The sequence below is a fragment of the Lycium ferocissimum genome, chromosome 4 (assembly GCF_029784015.1).
Source record: "Lycium ferocissimum isolate CSIRO_LF1 chromosome 4, AGI_CSIRO_Lferr_CH_V1, whole genome shotgun sequence".
In the NCBI taxonomy this organism is placed as follows: domain Eukaryota; kingdom Viridiplantae; phylum Streptophyta; class Magnoliopsida; order Solanales; family Solanaceae; genus Lycium; species Lycium ferocissimum.
This window is the reverse complement of record NC_081345.1, coordinates 29,250,488-29,267,294: the sequence shown is the minus strand read 5'-3', so window position 1 is coordinate 29,267,294 and position 16,807 is coordinate 29,250,488. Positions and strand designations below refer to the sequence as shown.

Here is a 16,807-nt window from a genome sequence, read left to right as displayed (position 1 = left end):
GTTAGAATAAAAATTAGGCAATCCAGCCCCTTAAAGAATAATTTAGGAATTCTCATGTAACATCTTTATTATTTTCTCATCAACCTCCTCAACTCTTGTTTTGACTTGACTCACTACATAATACGTTCCGTTAAATTCCACTAGAATTTAGAAGAATATATGTAGTTGGTGATTCATTATATGTGTTGCGTGTGCCGTGTGGTGTTAGAGGCCGAATCAGAATTTGAATTTTATGAGATCTAAATTTTAGGACAACCACACTAGGTGTTAGTAACTGAACTCTAATTTATTCATTTTATATATTTAGTGAATTTTTTTAAAATTTAAATACAAAGTTTACCCGTACGTTGGCTTCTATTTCGTGCAATATTGGTTTCCTGTGTTTTCTTTAAGTGACGATGAAAGATGAGATATGGGGTGGTTTGATTCAGCACCGAACTAACGTCTAAACGTAATGTGTGGCATGATATTTGGAGGGAGAGAAAGTCAAAAGAAATCCTTGGCAATCCCCGAAATTTAAGCTTGTTAATATGATTTGTTATTTGTTCCTCCTAATCAGTTATGGACAACATGATGTTTACTATAATCATTTTCTCTCCTAACTCCGAACCCACTCATTTTCCCTAGGCTCCTCCTGTTTCTATGCTAGGTTTCCTACTATGCACCTTTTTCTTTTTCTTTCCTCTCCTTGGGGGAAGCTAAAATTTTAGTTACAAAAGAATTTTAGTCAAAGTTTTGTACTTCATCCGTCCATTTTTACTTATCACATATTAACTTGGCAAATTTATTAAGGAGCCAAAAAATAAAATGATAATTTTACTATATCATCCTCAATTGTTGCTAAATAACTTAATAATTCAAATCAATAAAACACACTGTAAAAGTTGTGCAGTCACTAAGAATTTCTTGAATTTGTCAACCCAATAATTACTAATAAAGGTAAAATAGATAAGAAAAAGTAAATTATTTTTTGATCTTCTAAACTGAATAAGTAAAAATGAGTAACTATTTTTAGTATACAGGACAAGTAAAAATAGACGGAGAAAATATTAATAAATGAACTTACTATAAATATATTAATAATCTATTTAAAACGTTTAAACTGTCTTTATAAACTTTAAAATCATAAACTCAAAATTCTAGATTGAAACTTCTCTCGTCATTTTTCTTCCACAAAGTAACTCCCACCACATGCATGAAAAAGACCTGAAGCTTGTTGCTTACTCTTATGGGTGCTAAAAAACAATAAATTGTTTGTGATGCTGAGTGAAACAAAACTGTGGTATCTGTATCACTGCATGAAAGTTATTGACCACGTTTCGTTTTATCTATGGCTGGTTCCCAGTGCAAATTAGAGGAAGCAAATGCACATGGAAATAAGTCCAATATCTGTGATCATTATTCTATTATTTGCAGTCGTGGCCTTTTCTGAGGCCTCTTTAAATTCTACACCGATAATTCAGTCGACCAAATTTCACTTTCAAAAATAATCGATCGGGTGAATTTCTTTTTTCCAGATAAAAGTTTAACTTAGTACTAGACTAACGGGGAGTAAATTTAACGAACGGCCTAAAAAGGTTATTTGTGCAAATGCACTCATTATTCTTGGATGTAACTAGTTTGAGTAGTTTCTCAATAACTCACTCTTCATTGGTTATTTGTTTTTCAGTGTTCGACTATAAGTAATCAAGAGAAAACTAACATTAATCCTACAAGATACTCTCTCCGTCCCATAATAAGTGTCACCTTAGTCCAACTTTTTAAGTGTCACCTTAGGAAATCAAGATATAAATTGGCTAGTCTTTTCCAATTCTACCCTTAGACAATAAAGTAACATCTAAATGATGATTGAAAAAGCCACATAGTAACTTGGTATTGTTGGATTCCAAATGTCAAAAGGTGTACTTCTTGTGCATGCTCTAATCAAAAGGTAAAAGTAATTAATTTTTATTATATAGGGGTAATTTGGTAAACTTCACATTACATTATTGGTTTCTTAATATGCATGTTTTTGACTAATGTGACACTTATTATGAGACGGAGGGAGTACTAGTCCATGTTTAATCAGGGGAGGCTCAGTTTAAATTTTAATGAGCTTCTTCCGATTTTCACTTATCGAGATTTAAATATCAGATCATTTTTTAATATTTTAATTTGTACTCCTATCATAGTATATATAACGGTGACAGTTTACTCGTGCTTTCCACCACCATACAAGGTTGCTATTTACCACGTTTAATTTGCAATCATGTTGGTAGAACAAGATTTTCTATTGTGCCTGCGTGCGCATTTTTGTTATATATGGATATTAATTGCAGCAAAGTTTTCAGTTACTGCGATAGCTATCTTAATCTTATATAACTGCTTATATTGGGGTTAGTTATATCAGTTCTTTGCCTCTGTTCACTATTTTGAAACATAGATTTTTCTAATCTTATGAACTCAGCAGTCAGCATATATAATTTTTAAAATGGAAAATTTACCTGTCATAGCTATCTCTAAGACTTATTTATGAATAATAACTACCTTATTTTTTATTTAATTTTTATAGCTTTATTTTTCCAAAATTACATTTCATAACTGGTCCAGTAACTTTTGAAATACATGTACCTCTGTATTCTCCCTTACTACACATTTAAGATTTATCATCTTCTCCAAACCCTAAAAAAAATTGTCTCTCCTCTCTCCCCTTCCCCTCACTGCCGCCTCTCTCCCTCCCCTTCTCTATCTCCAGCCTCTATTCTCCTTCCCCTCACGTACCCCTCCCTCCCTTCTCTATCTACACCACCCACGCCGCCGTCAACACCACCACCACCACTATAACTACCATCTCCATCTCCAAACTCGAAAAAAACCTTAAGCTTCTAGTTCTTCAGATCTGAACTCCATATGCTTCAGGTATTAATGTTAACAAAATGCCAACCCCAGTAAAGTGTAAAATACAAGTTTTACAATAACCCCGACGCAGATAGTATATCAGATTTATACAGCAAAATTGGTGAATCTTAGAAGTGTTTTAATTGTGGAAAAACCTACAACAAATTTCAGATTAACTTTGTTTATTCAAGTCTCTTTGTTGGCATGTGATGTGAAGCTAGTGATAAGTAATTATCCAAGCAGCATGTTAGAAAAAGGACACTGCAATGCACATAAAAACTCGTAGCTTTTAGAAGTATCAAGGTAGAGTTGTGGTGGTTGTAATTTTTTTTTTTTTTTTTTTTGTTATAGTGTATTTTTTTATATTCGCTTTGTATTTCGAAGGAGAAAATGTATATTCGTCATTTTTTTAGTGTATTTCAATGTCTTGTTTCGAAGACATTTCGATTATCTTGTTTCAGTATATTTCGCTATATTTCAATGTATTTCTAATTTACGAAATAGTTTCTGATACATTTCATTGTATTCCATTGTATATACGCATACTACAATTTTATATTTCTTAAACAATCAACCATATTTGATTGTATTCCAGTGTATATTTTTATGTATTTGGAAGTATTTCTAAAAGTCTGGAATGGAGTAATTTGGAGAGAGAAACGTGGGTTGTTATGAAACTTCAGCCGTTATGCGTGATATATGGTTGATTTAATTTGACTTACCATTTAAAATGAAAGAAGAGAATATGTTCCATAAATACTGCCTATTTTTACTCTGCTAAATTTTGTATTTTCGTGTATTTCAAAAACGCGAAATACAACCGAATACAACAAAAACCAGCAAAAAACTTTTGAATGGAGTAATTTTGATAGAGAAACGTTAGTTGTAATGGAACCTCATGAGGTTTGCGTGAATCATGGAACCATTAATACAAATTACCATATAATTTGAAAAAGATTTTTATTGCCATAAATATAGCCTTTTTTTTATTCAACGATCATACCGATTATTTTGTTTGTATTTAAAAGCTGCGAGATACAACCTAAATACTACCAAAAGCAACATGGTAATAGAATCTTCAACTTATAGCTATAACTTGTTAGAAGCTGTTAAAAGGTAATTATTTGTGTAAGTTTTACTTTTAAAATTTACTTGGGCCCAATATGGATATTCTGGTTCTAAAACCCAATAACCTATTAGTAGATTACTTGTAAAGAAGCCCACTTGTAAATTGTAAAAATTTTGAGGGATGCTCTAATTTGGTTGTGCTATTTTTTTATTTTTATTTTTATTTTTAAATTTGTTTTTATTAAATAGGGGATAGGGGAAGGAAAAATGGGGAAAGAGATTGCAATGTGGGAATTCGAACCCTCACCAACAAGGTGAGAGCGCGCTATTTAAGTAATACCCTTTTCGTTTTTTTTTTTTTTTTCGAGTACTCACCGCTTCTTCTCCTTCTTCTTGCTCAGGCGCATTTGTCTGAGATTTCGGCCCATTTTTACATGTAAGTGATGCATGTATGCAAGACTAAAGGGCAGGCATATTGGGAAAAAAAGTGTGTTAAATGTGTTTGTTAGATTTGTTGTGGTTTTGAAAAATTGATAGTGAGGTTTGTTCTTTATGATAGATGGAACTTATGTTTCAATTTTGAGCTTATTTAGCGTAGATTTGGGTGTTGAATCGTGTGTTGGAATGTTGAAATTCGAAGAATAAAATATTATTTTTTGTTCAGATGCACATGTCTAAAATTTCGGCATGTTTTTACATGTATTTCAGTCATGTATGACTGAGTTGCAGACATACATCAAAATTTATTTTTGACAAAGAAAAAAGTCCTAGATACACGTGATTGAAATTTTAGTCTATTTTTACATGTAGTTCAATCATGTACGACTGAAGGCCATGCATATATGAAAAAATTCAGATATACATGACTGAAATTTTAACTAATTTTTACACGCATTTTAGTAAAAAATATTTGAACTTTGTCTTAGCAAGCCATACCAAACATCAGGGCGAAAACATCTGGTGTTTGACCTTTATAAAACCACACTTTCAGATAAAGTGAGTATTCGTGAAAAAAAAAAATCACAAATCGGGTATTACTTAAATGGGCAATCAAATAGGGATTTGTGCATTCTGCCTTGTGTGGCATCACATCTGGGCCACATTCTTTAACGTAAGGCCTGGTCCACAGATTGCCCTTATTCGGGGTTGGTCTTTAATTTTTGTCCCTCAAATTACTGGTTTTTAATTTTTATCCTTTTCATAAAACTCCTAGGTTCCGAGTTGAAATTTTCGCTCAGTCAAAAATTAAAAAAAAATTAGCAAGGCAGAGCTTGACTGCAAACTCTACTTAAGATAGAGTTTTGCCTTAAAGCATAAGACGAACTCTATCTTAAGACAGAGTTTTGCCTTCAGGCATGAGTAGAGTTTTGCGTTAGGGCAATTCTTTTTTTTTGTTCACTCAGCTAAATTTTTGTAAAACTCTGCTTTAAGGCCTAACTTTTGCCCAAATAAGTCTAATTTTGCTACGAAACTCTGTCTTGCGATTTTTTTTTTTTTAACTAAGCCGGAGTTTAAACCCCAAACTTCGGGATATTAGGTGAAAAACAAAAATTAAAGACCACCAATTTGATGGACAAAAATTAAAAACCAATGCCTTTGACGGACAATCGGCGCAAAAAAGTGCTACAATGCCAAACTTCTTGGCAGCACAAGATGAGTAGGCACAAAATTCAGTAGACGTTGACTTTGCAATGTAGTCAGAAATCTGCATATGTAATCGTCACATTAAAAAATAAAAAAAAATAAAAAAATACAGCATAAATAAAACTAAAATATTTAGTTCTGAAATTTGATTATTCTTACTATAATATTGAATCTCTATTACTAAAACTTAACATAATTTATTTAGGTACGTGCATATAATTCCATGAATGATGAACCAAACGACTGGTAAGTGGTAACCAAACACCTCCTACACTCCTAGCTTCACGAATCACGACGAAGATGCCTGTTGTTCACACTTTACACTTGGATCCCTTACCACACATACACACACTGCTCTTTGCTCCAACTATTAAACACACACTTCTCACTGTTTCCGTACAACAGAAAATTAATAAGGAAAACTCTCAAAATTTTCCAATGCACATTTGATTTCCCGTCATGATGGATGAAGAAGAGGACCACGAGAACCTGATCCGTGCAGAATCTCCGGTTCGCACGGCATTTCAAATTGACGACGTCAACGATGAAAATGCGAACATTCGTCGTTTCAATTTCAGCTTCTGTAAGTGGTATTTCCTAGCAATTATTGTTCCAGTCTTCCTAATCATCCTTTTCTTCAACACCGACGTCAATAACCTCTTCAAAACCGGATTTACGAACGCTAATTACGCTGATTCCGTTAATCACATGCGCGACTCCGAATTGAAGGCTCTATATCTGCTTAGACAGCAACAATTAGGGCTCTTCAAGCTCTGGAACCACACATTGCTTAATAATTCCTTCAATGCCAACAATAGTAATTTTGAAGAATTGAAATGGGATTTACTCAGTCAGATTTCACTGAATAAGCAAATTCAGGAAGCACTTTTGTCGCCTCATCAATTAGGTAACGTGTTAAATGTATCGGATAGTGCTACTGATTCCAGTTTAGATGGTTATGGTGGTTTATATAGGTGTAGGAAGGTGGATTATAGATTGTCTGAGAGGAGAACTATTGAGTGGAAACCGAGGTTGGATAAGTATCTCTTTGCAATATGTGTGTCAGGGCAGATGTCGAACCATTTAATATGTTTGGAAAAGCATATGTTTTTTGCAGCTCTGCTTAACCGCGTTTTGATCATTCCTAGCTCAAGAGTAGATTATGAGTTTCATCGAGTGTTGGATATCGATCATATCAACAAATGCTTGGGGAGGAAAGTGGTTGTGACATTTGAGGAATTTGCAAAAAGTCGAAAGGGTCATATGCACATAGATAAATTCATTTGCTATTTCTCTCAGCCGCAGCCTTGTTTTCTGGATGAAGAACGTGTTAAGAAGTTGAAGTCGTTAGGGGTTTCTATGAATAAGCTTGAAGCTGCTTGGGAGGAGGATGTTAAGAACCCCAAGCCAAGGACTGTCCAAGACGTCGAGGCAAAGTTTTCTTTGGATGATGATGTTATTGCGATCGGTGATGTATTTTTTGCTGATGTGGAAAAGAAATGGGTAATGCAACCTGGTGGCCCCGTTTCGCACGGATGCAAGACTCTCGTTGAGCCAAGTCGTCTTATTTTGCTCACTGCCCAACGTTTCATCCAAACATTTTTGGGAGAGAACTTTATCGCTCTTCATTTCCGCAGACATGGTTTCTTAAAGTTCTGGTATGTTTGTTTTTCCTAGCTGTATTTACTGTTCTCTAGCTCATACTATATTACTGCGAAGCCAAAGGCACCAGCTTGTAGCATTTCTGGTCTTTTTATTACCAAAATGCCTAAGTATCATAACACCTTACTACGACAATTACCACAAACTTCTCATCTAAGTGATTTATTATGACATAGTTCCTTGCCTCTAATATACTTGTCTATTTGATAGCAATGCCAAAAACACTAGTTGCTTCTATCCTGTTCCGCAAGCAGCGAATTGTATCAATCGTGTGGTTGAAAGGGAAATTGCCCCAGTAATTTATCTTTCCACCGATGCTGCAGACAGTGAAACTGGTGTACTTCAGTCACTTGTTGTTGTTAATGGGAAAACTGTGCCGCTTGTTAGAAGGCCTGCTCGAAATTCAGCTGAGAAATGGGATGCTTTATTGTACAGACATGGCCTTGAAGGAGATCGTCAGGTGAGTTAGAGTCTAGCCCTTTAAAATCCATTTGGTCGATGTTCATGCAGAATACTGATAATAGTTTATGTTTCAATTTCTGGAGAAAATCAATCGGTCAATCTGGTAGTGGAGCTTCTTTGCAGTTTTAATCTGGACCCAGCATTTTCTATTAATCTATGTTTATCAAATAGCATATATAGTTATTGGTATCAACCTTGGTCTTGATTGAATTTAAATAGACATCCTATTAAACCTAGGGAAAGGCACAACGGGTTTGATCTAATTTTCTCGGTCTGCTTCAGCCTAAAATTGGAAACAGATTGATCAAGTCCACATCGTACTTGCATTCGCTTCAACTTTAGACAGATCGAGTTAGTTTCAGTGTTGGTTTAGGTTTAGCTAAAAACAAGCAGGTGAAATTAAGTTTCAAGTAACCATACTGTTTACAATCCGAAAATGAAGAGTAGACCCAATCTTATTCTTTAGATTCCCTTAATTTGCTAGCCATCCTACCCTTCTCATTATAATGGTCGCTTCCTTAGTTCACTGTCCATTCAAGGTTCCTTAGCTCCTTCTTCCCTGTTCTACGAAATGGAAATAGTTATGTGCCACCTTTAAAAGAAAGGAGTTTCACTTTTGGAAAATGATAGAACTGTGGAATAGACGAGAAAGGAAGCTAGGATATTTGAATTGGAACCCAAGGATTATATAAATAGGTAAGTTGTTTTAACCAGGCCGTTTATGTCTGTAAAATAAAATCTTAATTGAATGAACATCCATCAAAAGGCTCAATTGTACCTCCAGATCACGAATAAACGGAGATGATTCATTCTACTTCAATCCTTGGATCCTACGACAATTTCAAATATATTTTAGCCTACGGATAAGGGTGAATTCATGAGTCGGGCTATCGAGGTGCCTTTTGGGTCAAAGCCTAAGGGGACAACATTGTGAGGCCCAAAAGCCTTGAGGTGGCGAGGGATCAGGCTAAAGTGGATAATCCTTTGAGTAGTTATAGCTTAGGCTATGACAGGTGGTACCAGAGCCAGTACCTCCACTACCTCCACTGGAACTGGTGGCGACGCAAACCTCTGCGAAGACGTGAGTCCCTAAGGTGTGGTAAATGAAATAACATACGGACCGCTGGCTGTTACACCTTTTGTGTCGTGAAAATTGTCTTAGGCACATGGCTGCAGATAGGAGGTTATGGAGGACCTGAACAACCACCTTTTGTGTTGTGAAAATTGCCTTAGGCACATGACCGCAGATAGGAGGTTATGGATTACATGGATCAGGGTAGAAGGCTAGTAGGCAGTTGAGCGTTGTCACGCTTCGTAACACTCTTGTAGCTTCTTGTCCTTTGATTTCTTTTATTATCTGTTGTCTCTTGTACTTCGATTGTCGTATGATTTTGTGGTAGTTACGTTATTGTTTCTTTTTTCAGATTGCTTTGCCATGCTTTATTTAGTAGTATTCCTTGGCTTCTTTACTTCTATTATTTCTTTTTCTGGACTGCTTTGGTTTGCTTTTCTTTGGTGGGATTATACTGGTTATGTTGTTGTTGTTTGGTTTGCTTTTCTTTGGGCCTAGGGTCTCTCGGAAACAACCTCTCTACCTCCCATGGTAGGGATAAGGTCTGCGTGCACTCTACCCTCCCCAGGCCTCACTTATGGGTGATTACACTGGGGATGTTGTTGTAAACTTGCCTTAGGCAAATCCATATTGGAATTGGAAGGAAAAGTTAGGAGCCATATAAGGGCGAGTTTAGGATTCAACTGTTGAAACGCCTTTTGAGTTAAAATGCAAGGGAACAACAGTGATGCCTAAAAGCCTTGAGGTGGCCCTGAGGGGTGGGGACAAAGACAATTGGGCCTAGGCCATAAAAAAGACGTCATTCAAAGTCATATATCTAAGATGACTCATGTTTCCTCTAACAATTGCATTGTCCATAAATTGTATGTATAAATGTTAAGAAAACTTATTAGTAAAAGAAAAGGGCCCCTTAGCTTTGTTCATAGAACATTCTTCAGCAACTGTTGTTGTAAATATTAATAGAGGGTGACAAGCAATTGGGACATTCCATTTTGGCTTTTTTTTGTGTTGTTTTTGGATTCCCTTATTTGTCTGTTTTTTGTTCTTCACGAAGGTGGAAGCTATGTTGGACAAGACCATTTGTGCTCTGTCTGACGTGTTTATTGGATCAATGGGCTCTACTTTCACGGAAGATATTTTTCGGCTTCGGAAGGGCTGGGGATCAGCATCAGTTTGTGATGAGTATTTATGCCAGGGTGAAGTTCCGAACTTCATTGCAGACGATGAATGAGTCTGATTAACTGTTGAGATTTTCTTGTAATCGGGCAACACGTTCTACTACTGAGAAGAACCTAGAAGCCTCCCTAACAAGTTACCATTCCTGAGTTGATTGCCCTAGTTACTGGATACATGAAAGAATGGGCTAATTTAACAGTGATTTCTGTCAATATCAAGGGTGTTCCGGAGTTCGGTTGCTGTCTCGTTGCCGCAGAAGGGCATGCTCACCTGATTCTTTTGATCTGTGTGATTTCTAGTGTATTTATATTAGCTTAGGGGAAAGCGGCATTCAAATTGACCATGTAGTTCTGTTAGTGGAATAGAATGATTTAGTTCGTTCTTATGCATTTGTAGTTTACCAGTGTACAAAATCCATACTTAACATTACCTCACATGTTCAATCCTACAAATATTTAACCAAGTAGTGAATTTTTCCTTTCTGAGGAAAAAATATTATAGTTACAACTTACAATTGTAATGGGAAAATACGAAATAGTCGAATCAAAGAGGAAAATGTTATAAATATTATTTATTATTGTGGATGTCTATCTTTAGGAGAAATATTAGGGCTAGTGACTTTGAGATCAAGTCACTTTTTTCCTATAAATATAGAGGTTCTCCTTCATTGTAAACCAATCCCTAATAAGAGAAATAAAAGAATTCCTCTCTTCTCTCTTTATCTACAATATTGTTCTTGCTTGCTTTATTATTTTATTACACGTTATCAGCACGAGTTTCTAATAACCACTCTTAAAATATGCTGACTGTTCGTCGTCTGCAAAGTATGATAATTGGGTTACAGTTGCACTATTATGTTTGAAGTGGACCATGGGCATCTGGACTATTTTCTAGGTTAGTATAATGAATCACAATGACCATATTTAAGGCAGTAACTTATGGATACATGATTATGGAGTGACATCTCGAAATTTCTTTTGCCAATCATAGTTTTAAGTACTGATTCTCATGTGGTCTAGCCTTTTAGCAATTTTTAAATCAATGTCCATCTGTTGTTTTTAGTTTATTCTGGAAGGCTCGTTATGACTAAATATTTATGTCTATAATCATCTGAAGTGGTAATATGTTTATATGCATGCCTCGATTTGCTGCTGAAGTAGAAACATCTTAAAAGAGGTTATAAGCTATCACAATTTAATGTGGTTAAGACACGTTCAGATTATTATGGTCCATTCCCGAAGAATGAGAACTTTTGATAAATACTATAAATACAGATCCATTACCTGAAGTGAATTTGACAGTATGCAGTAAAGCTTATACATGCGGACGTGCGTTTGGTTGTGAAGTTATCACGACTCACCTCCAGAAGAGGTATAATAATTGAGAAAAAATATTCTAAATATTCTATGCTTTACTCCCGAAGTAGTAAACTCAGAAATCTGCTCCCGAAGTAGCAAAGTTTGAACTCTACTCTTGAAGTAGGAGAACATTGAACTCTACTTCCGAAGTAGTAAAATTTTGAGCTTTACTCCCGAAATAGTAAGACTCTGAAATCTATTCCAGATGTAGTAAAACTTTAAAATTGTAGTAAAACTTTAAAATTTACTCCCGAAGTAGTAAGACGTTGAAATTTAATCTCGAAGCAGTAGGAATTTGAAATTTACTCATGCAGTAATAAAATTATAAGGTTTACTCCCGAAGTAGTAAAAATTTACACGTATAATACTTGTGTGTTTTGACTGCATTTGTTATTTAGACCAGTCAATTAACATTCTTGCTCACTTACTGATTTTATCTACTTACTGACTTCAATATTGATATCATCTACGATTAAAGGTAATGCCTATAGAATCTATGACTTAAACGGTAAGATGCAAGTCTTATGTTGAATTTTTACATATTTGGTAGACAAAGTTCTATATAATTAGAATTGTTTTCAGTATGCGAAGTTTCAATCTTAGGATGTATATTCCATTTTCTTATGTGTTTGATTCTTATCTTCTAGTAATAATGCACGTAGTTTCAAATTCCATGTGATACTTAGGTTTTACCTGTCTCTTAAAATGGAATATGGTTTTTTAGGAATCAGATTTCTAGATATCTTGATGTATATATAATAAAACTTGTATGCTACAGAGAGGGAATTATACATATATGATTGGTCTACTGCAACTTAACTCCACAAACAATGGATGTGAATCCAATATTACGAAATCAAAATTGGAACTTGATTAGGATATGACCACAAAGCCTTTTACTATTTTAATTTTATGATTTATATTTGTGTGTTATAAAACAAAAGCAGAGAAGATGGCACACTTGACTCTTCACATCTGTTAACAAGTGACCTTTAATATACTTGATTATGAATTCTAAGTGCTGACAATTGTTGATCCTAGAATTATATAAAGGATTAATCAGATTCATGCATGGTTCGAGGTACTATTCATTATCCTTGGTGATGGTAAATTGTGAATTCAGGATTATGTCTATCATTACATTGTTTAACTTGCTTTAAAAGACCTAATTTGTGAGATTTTAGGTTTTGGGAAAGAACTAATTACTACTATTCAGGGGAACATGATAACTGATTATGTTTTATAAGCCTCGTTATAATCAAAATTTATTTATGCATCACAACCAGTGGTAATTTATTTAAAGACTCAAGGGTAAGTCTCGGTACACTTTGGTTTATTATGTCATTGGTTGAGGGTAAGACGGTGGATTCAAGTCCATTGCACCAAGAGGATAAGACATCGGGTTCGAGTCCTGGTGCATCATGAAGATAAGATGTTGGGTTCAAGTCCAAGCAAATTATGGTCTAACACACCTTTATATGGGTAAGGCATAGGGTTTGAGTTCCAATGCACCATAACGATGATATAATGATGGTCGAGGCAAAATAATATATACTTTTGATGAAAAAAAAAGGGAAGACTGAAGTAAGCCTTGAAAATTTGTGTGGCCCATCCGAAAGTGAATTTGTTTCCAAATTAGAAAAAGAGGTCCATTCCTGAAATAAGGTTCAAACAAATTGAATGTGATGTAGCAAAAAAAAGTATGAAGATATGATAATTCCTTGAAGTAATGTGGTAGCCGAAAAATAACAAAATAATTATTGTGTCCATATGAATGAATGTGGACGTGACAATGGACAAAATAATAGGCATCATTGTGGTAATTATAAAAGAAAGAACACTATGGGTTCTTAAAATGATCCTTCAAAAGGTGAAGGTAATTTTGCCTCAATGTGGTATGAAATGTCGTGGGACACGCGGTTATCGTGCGATCTAATTTGATGAATTATATAAATCCTCCATCAAAAGAAAGGAGTACAAAGTGGAGGCGCACTTGACCTTTAAAGTGTTGTTGAGGTGGATCATATGAATATGATAATGTGTATTCTCCCTGAAGGAGATATTTACCATAGACGTCGATGATAGAAGTATCAAAGACTGCATTACTTAATATTTATTTTTTGTCATGTATGAATTTAAGAATGTCTTTAAATATTCATTTGGTTGCAATGTTTTTGGTCATGATACCAGCGATGTCAAGGTAATATTTGATAATACAAAATCAATTAAGGGCTCCAGAAGAGCTAAATATTTATCTAGAAGATCGTGGCACTAGTAGTGTCCAAACAATATGTGATTATGGAGAATAAATTAAAGGCTCCTGAAGAGCTTATATACTTTTTTGTAATTCGTTCTAGATTGTAATATACGAAGTTGTTATGATGAATTACATGCACAATAAACCAGAAGTTTTTGTTGATATAAAACTTATGTCATAGTAAACCAGAAGTTTACTAATAGCACATGTCATGTAAACTTGGAGTTTACTAATATAAATCATTTTATCAGTTGGCATGAGCAATTTGGCCATCCCGATTCAAATATGATGTGCATATTGAGTATTCGACATAGAAGAACTAGAAGATTCTTCAAGAATTTATTTGTGTTGCTTGTTCTCATGATAAGTTGATTATATCAGCTAATTAATATTGGGATTGAATTCCTTAAATTCTGAAAAAATATAAAAGGTGGATATGGGCTCGTTCACCTGTTATGTGATATCTTAAATAGATGCATCGATAAGACGATACATGTGTATTTATTGACAACTCCGTAAATTTGACATATGCAAAGTTACTTGCTCAAAATGATTGAGTTGAGAGCACAATTTTCAGATTATATAATCAAGATAATTCATCTTGTTACTGCTAGTTTATATCCAAGCTGGTTTGGCGTTGCATGCCTTAAATAGCTAAAGCATTGCTTATGAGAACAAAGCTTCATGTGCTGGTATGAGATATTATATATTGTGTACAACATCACTTGTATGCTTCAGACTAATAAATTATGATAAATTCTCCCCTCACAATTGGTTCAAGGTTAGGAACCTGATATTTCCATCTAACAGTTTTTTTATGTGTAGTATATATTAATTAATCCACCATGATGCACAAAGATGGATTCCTCCCAAAGAAGATGGGATATATGTTAGATTTTCTAACATAAGGAGGAGAGAATAAGCAGCTGAGAAATATGTTATGAATTATCATTAGTATAATCCTCATTCAAAAGATAATTCAAGTCAAATGCTAGAAGCATTTTCTGACCCAAAATTAATTTTTAATTTCTGCAAAATGCTCCTATTAAATTCATGTCCCTGAAGGACATAGTCTACAGCATGCATGAAGCATGGTAGACTAATCGGTTCCAGACGCAATAATCATTGAAAATAAAGAGGAGCAAATGATAAATGATCAACTAAAAATAATTGAAGTGATGAGATTTCAATAAGTTATGTCACATTGCGAACCGATACAAATAATATATCATCGACGATATCTTTGGTACAATATAGCACAATATTGTAAAAGATTGAGGATCTAAATTCTACGTCTATTAAAGCATGCTAACGTAGAAATCATTATCAAGTGAACTTGGTAAGCGTAAAGTTTATTGGACCTGTTGTCCATACACCAGAAGATGTCACATATTTAAATAGAAATAGATGTTGTCACAGCCTATATGAATTACTTGACAAAATTATATGAATATTCCTGGAGAATTTTAAATGCCTGAAGCATATAAAAGTTGTAGAAATTCATAATTCTTATGTGAATTAAGTTAAGCAAGGTGAGCGCGATGTTATCATCTTAATAAATATTTACTGATTAAGGGCACAAATGACTCTATTTATCCTTACGTCTCTGTGAAAATCAAAATCATATATTATTAGTACAAGTTGATTACTTGAATATTATTGAAACTCTTGAAGAGTTCTCAAAAGCAGTCTATTATCTGTTGAAAGAAGTTGAAATGAGAAAGTTGCAGAATTTTTTGGTCCTGAAGTGCCATATCTTTATGCAATTGATGCATTTATATATTTTGCTATAACTATGAGGGATTATAGTCATACGATGTTGTTCTACACATGACAAAAATCATATAAAGATAACATCCGTTTATAAAGCAAGTCAGGAATGCACTTGGAGTGATTTCAATAATATTATATACCAATGCAACTTTAACCAAAGACTGACATAGCCCAACTAAAGAGAGGATTCAGAAAAGCACAAGGCATATTTCACCAAAGTTGTCCTTCACACACGAGCTCCTGAGGAATGGTGATATCAACGTGCAAGAGATTTGTCCGAGCGATAATATGACTGATTTATTCACCAAATCTCTACCAACTGCAACTTTCGAGAAGATGGTGCACAAGATTGAGATGTGAAGATTCAAGTTTTTGGATCAAGTTCTCATCGTGGAGTTAATACGCGTTGTACTATTTTTCCCTTTCAAGGTTTTTGTCCCACTGGGTTTTTCCTTGTAAGGTTTTTAATGAGGCAACCAAATGACGTATTATTAGAAATGTCTACTCTTTTTCCTTCACCAGAATTTTTCCCATTGGATTTTTTCTAGTAAGGTTTTAACGAGGTACATTATCTATCAAATAGACATCCATGGAGCGTTATAAATATTATTTATTATCATGATGTCTATCTTTAGAAATATTAGGGTTAGTGACTTTGGGATCAAGTCACTTTTTCTTATAAATATAGAGGTTCTCCTTCATTGTAAACCAATCCCTAACAAGAGAAATAAAAGAATTCCTCTCTTCTCTCTTTGTCTATAATATTGTTCTTGCTTGCTTTATTATTTTATAACAGAAAAAAAGACGTATTAGCATATAGTCTTATTGTCAGCCGGTTGGATGGTTTGTCACAAAGGAATTAGTTTTACCTACTTTTTCCTTATCAGGGTTGAAATTATATCCCTAAAGTTTGTAATTCCACCCTCTATCTTATCTTTCTTACTACCTACCTCCAGTAAAATAATACTCCATAACTTTCATCTTCCGCTATTCTATTTGACTGGATATTAAGTTTTAGAAATAAAGAAAAATTTCTGAAATTTGTGATTTTAAATGTCATAATGTTCTTCTTGTTAGAAGATTTTTGAACCTTTTATGGTCTTAAATATGTAATAAAACAAAATTTTAAATTAAATTATTTTTAAATCTTAAAATAGATCATTTTCTTACACAAATTGACTAAAAGAAAAATAGTCACATAAATTCTAACGAATGTAGTGAATAGGGATCTTCATATTTTTAGTCAGACAATTAATCGTAACGATTTGTAGCCTGACATGTATACTTAGTGTATAATAAGCTATGTTGCACAGGAGCAGGGTATAGTTTGTGGGCACCCTTTGCTAGAGGCTGCAGTTCCTTGTCGTCAAAAAAAAATAAAATAAAAAATTACTGGATAATAAGCACTATAATAAATGTATATTATAAGTTAAAAAGAAGTAGGATTTGTCTGTTGTG

General features: G+C 34.2%; 1 protein-coding gene and 1 long non-coding RNA gene across 3 annotated transcripts; one reads left to right on the top strand and one right to left on the bottom strand.

Moving 5' to 3' along the window:
* Window positions 1–2,471: 2,471 nt before the first annotated feature.
* LOC132054547 (uncharacterized) lies at window positions 2,472–3,734 on the bottom strand. Its single transcript, XR_009414320.1, has 2 exons — window positions 2,953–3,734; window positions 2,472–2,878 (listed from the first exon to the last, which is right to left on the bottom strand). It is a non-coding gene; the product is annotated as an uncharacterized LOC132054547 (long non-coding RNA).
* Window positions 3,735–5,955: 2,221 nt separating this feature from the next.
* On the top strand, window positions 5,956–10,528 carry LOC132052164 (O-fucosyltransferase 36-like). 2 transcript variants are annotated; one of them, XM_059443552.1, is made up of 3 exons: window positions 5,956–7,247; window positions 7,462–7,711; window positions 9,840–10,528. In XM_059443552.1, exons 1-3 carry the CDS (start codon window positions 6,049–6,051, stop codon window positions 10,014–10,016), a joined length of 1,626 nt encoding a protein of 541 aa, XP_059299535.1. In that variant the 5' UTR covers window positions 5,956–6,048; the 3' UTR covers window positions 10,017–10,528. The 2 variants fall into 2 exon arrangements, with proteins under 2 accessions (XP_059299535.1, XP_059299536.1); XM_059443553.1 differs by lacking the exon at window positions 7,462–7,711.
* The last annotated feature ends 6,279 nt before the right edge of the window (window positions 10,529–16,807 follow it).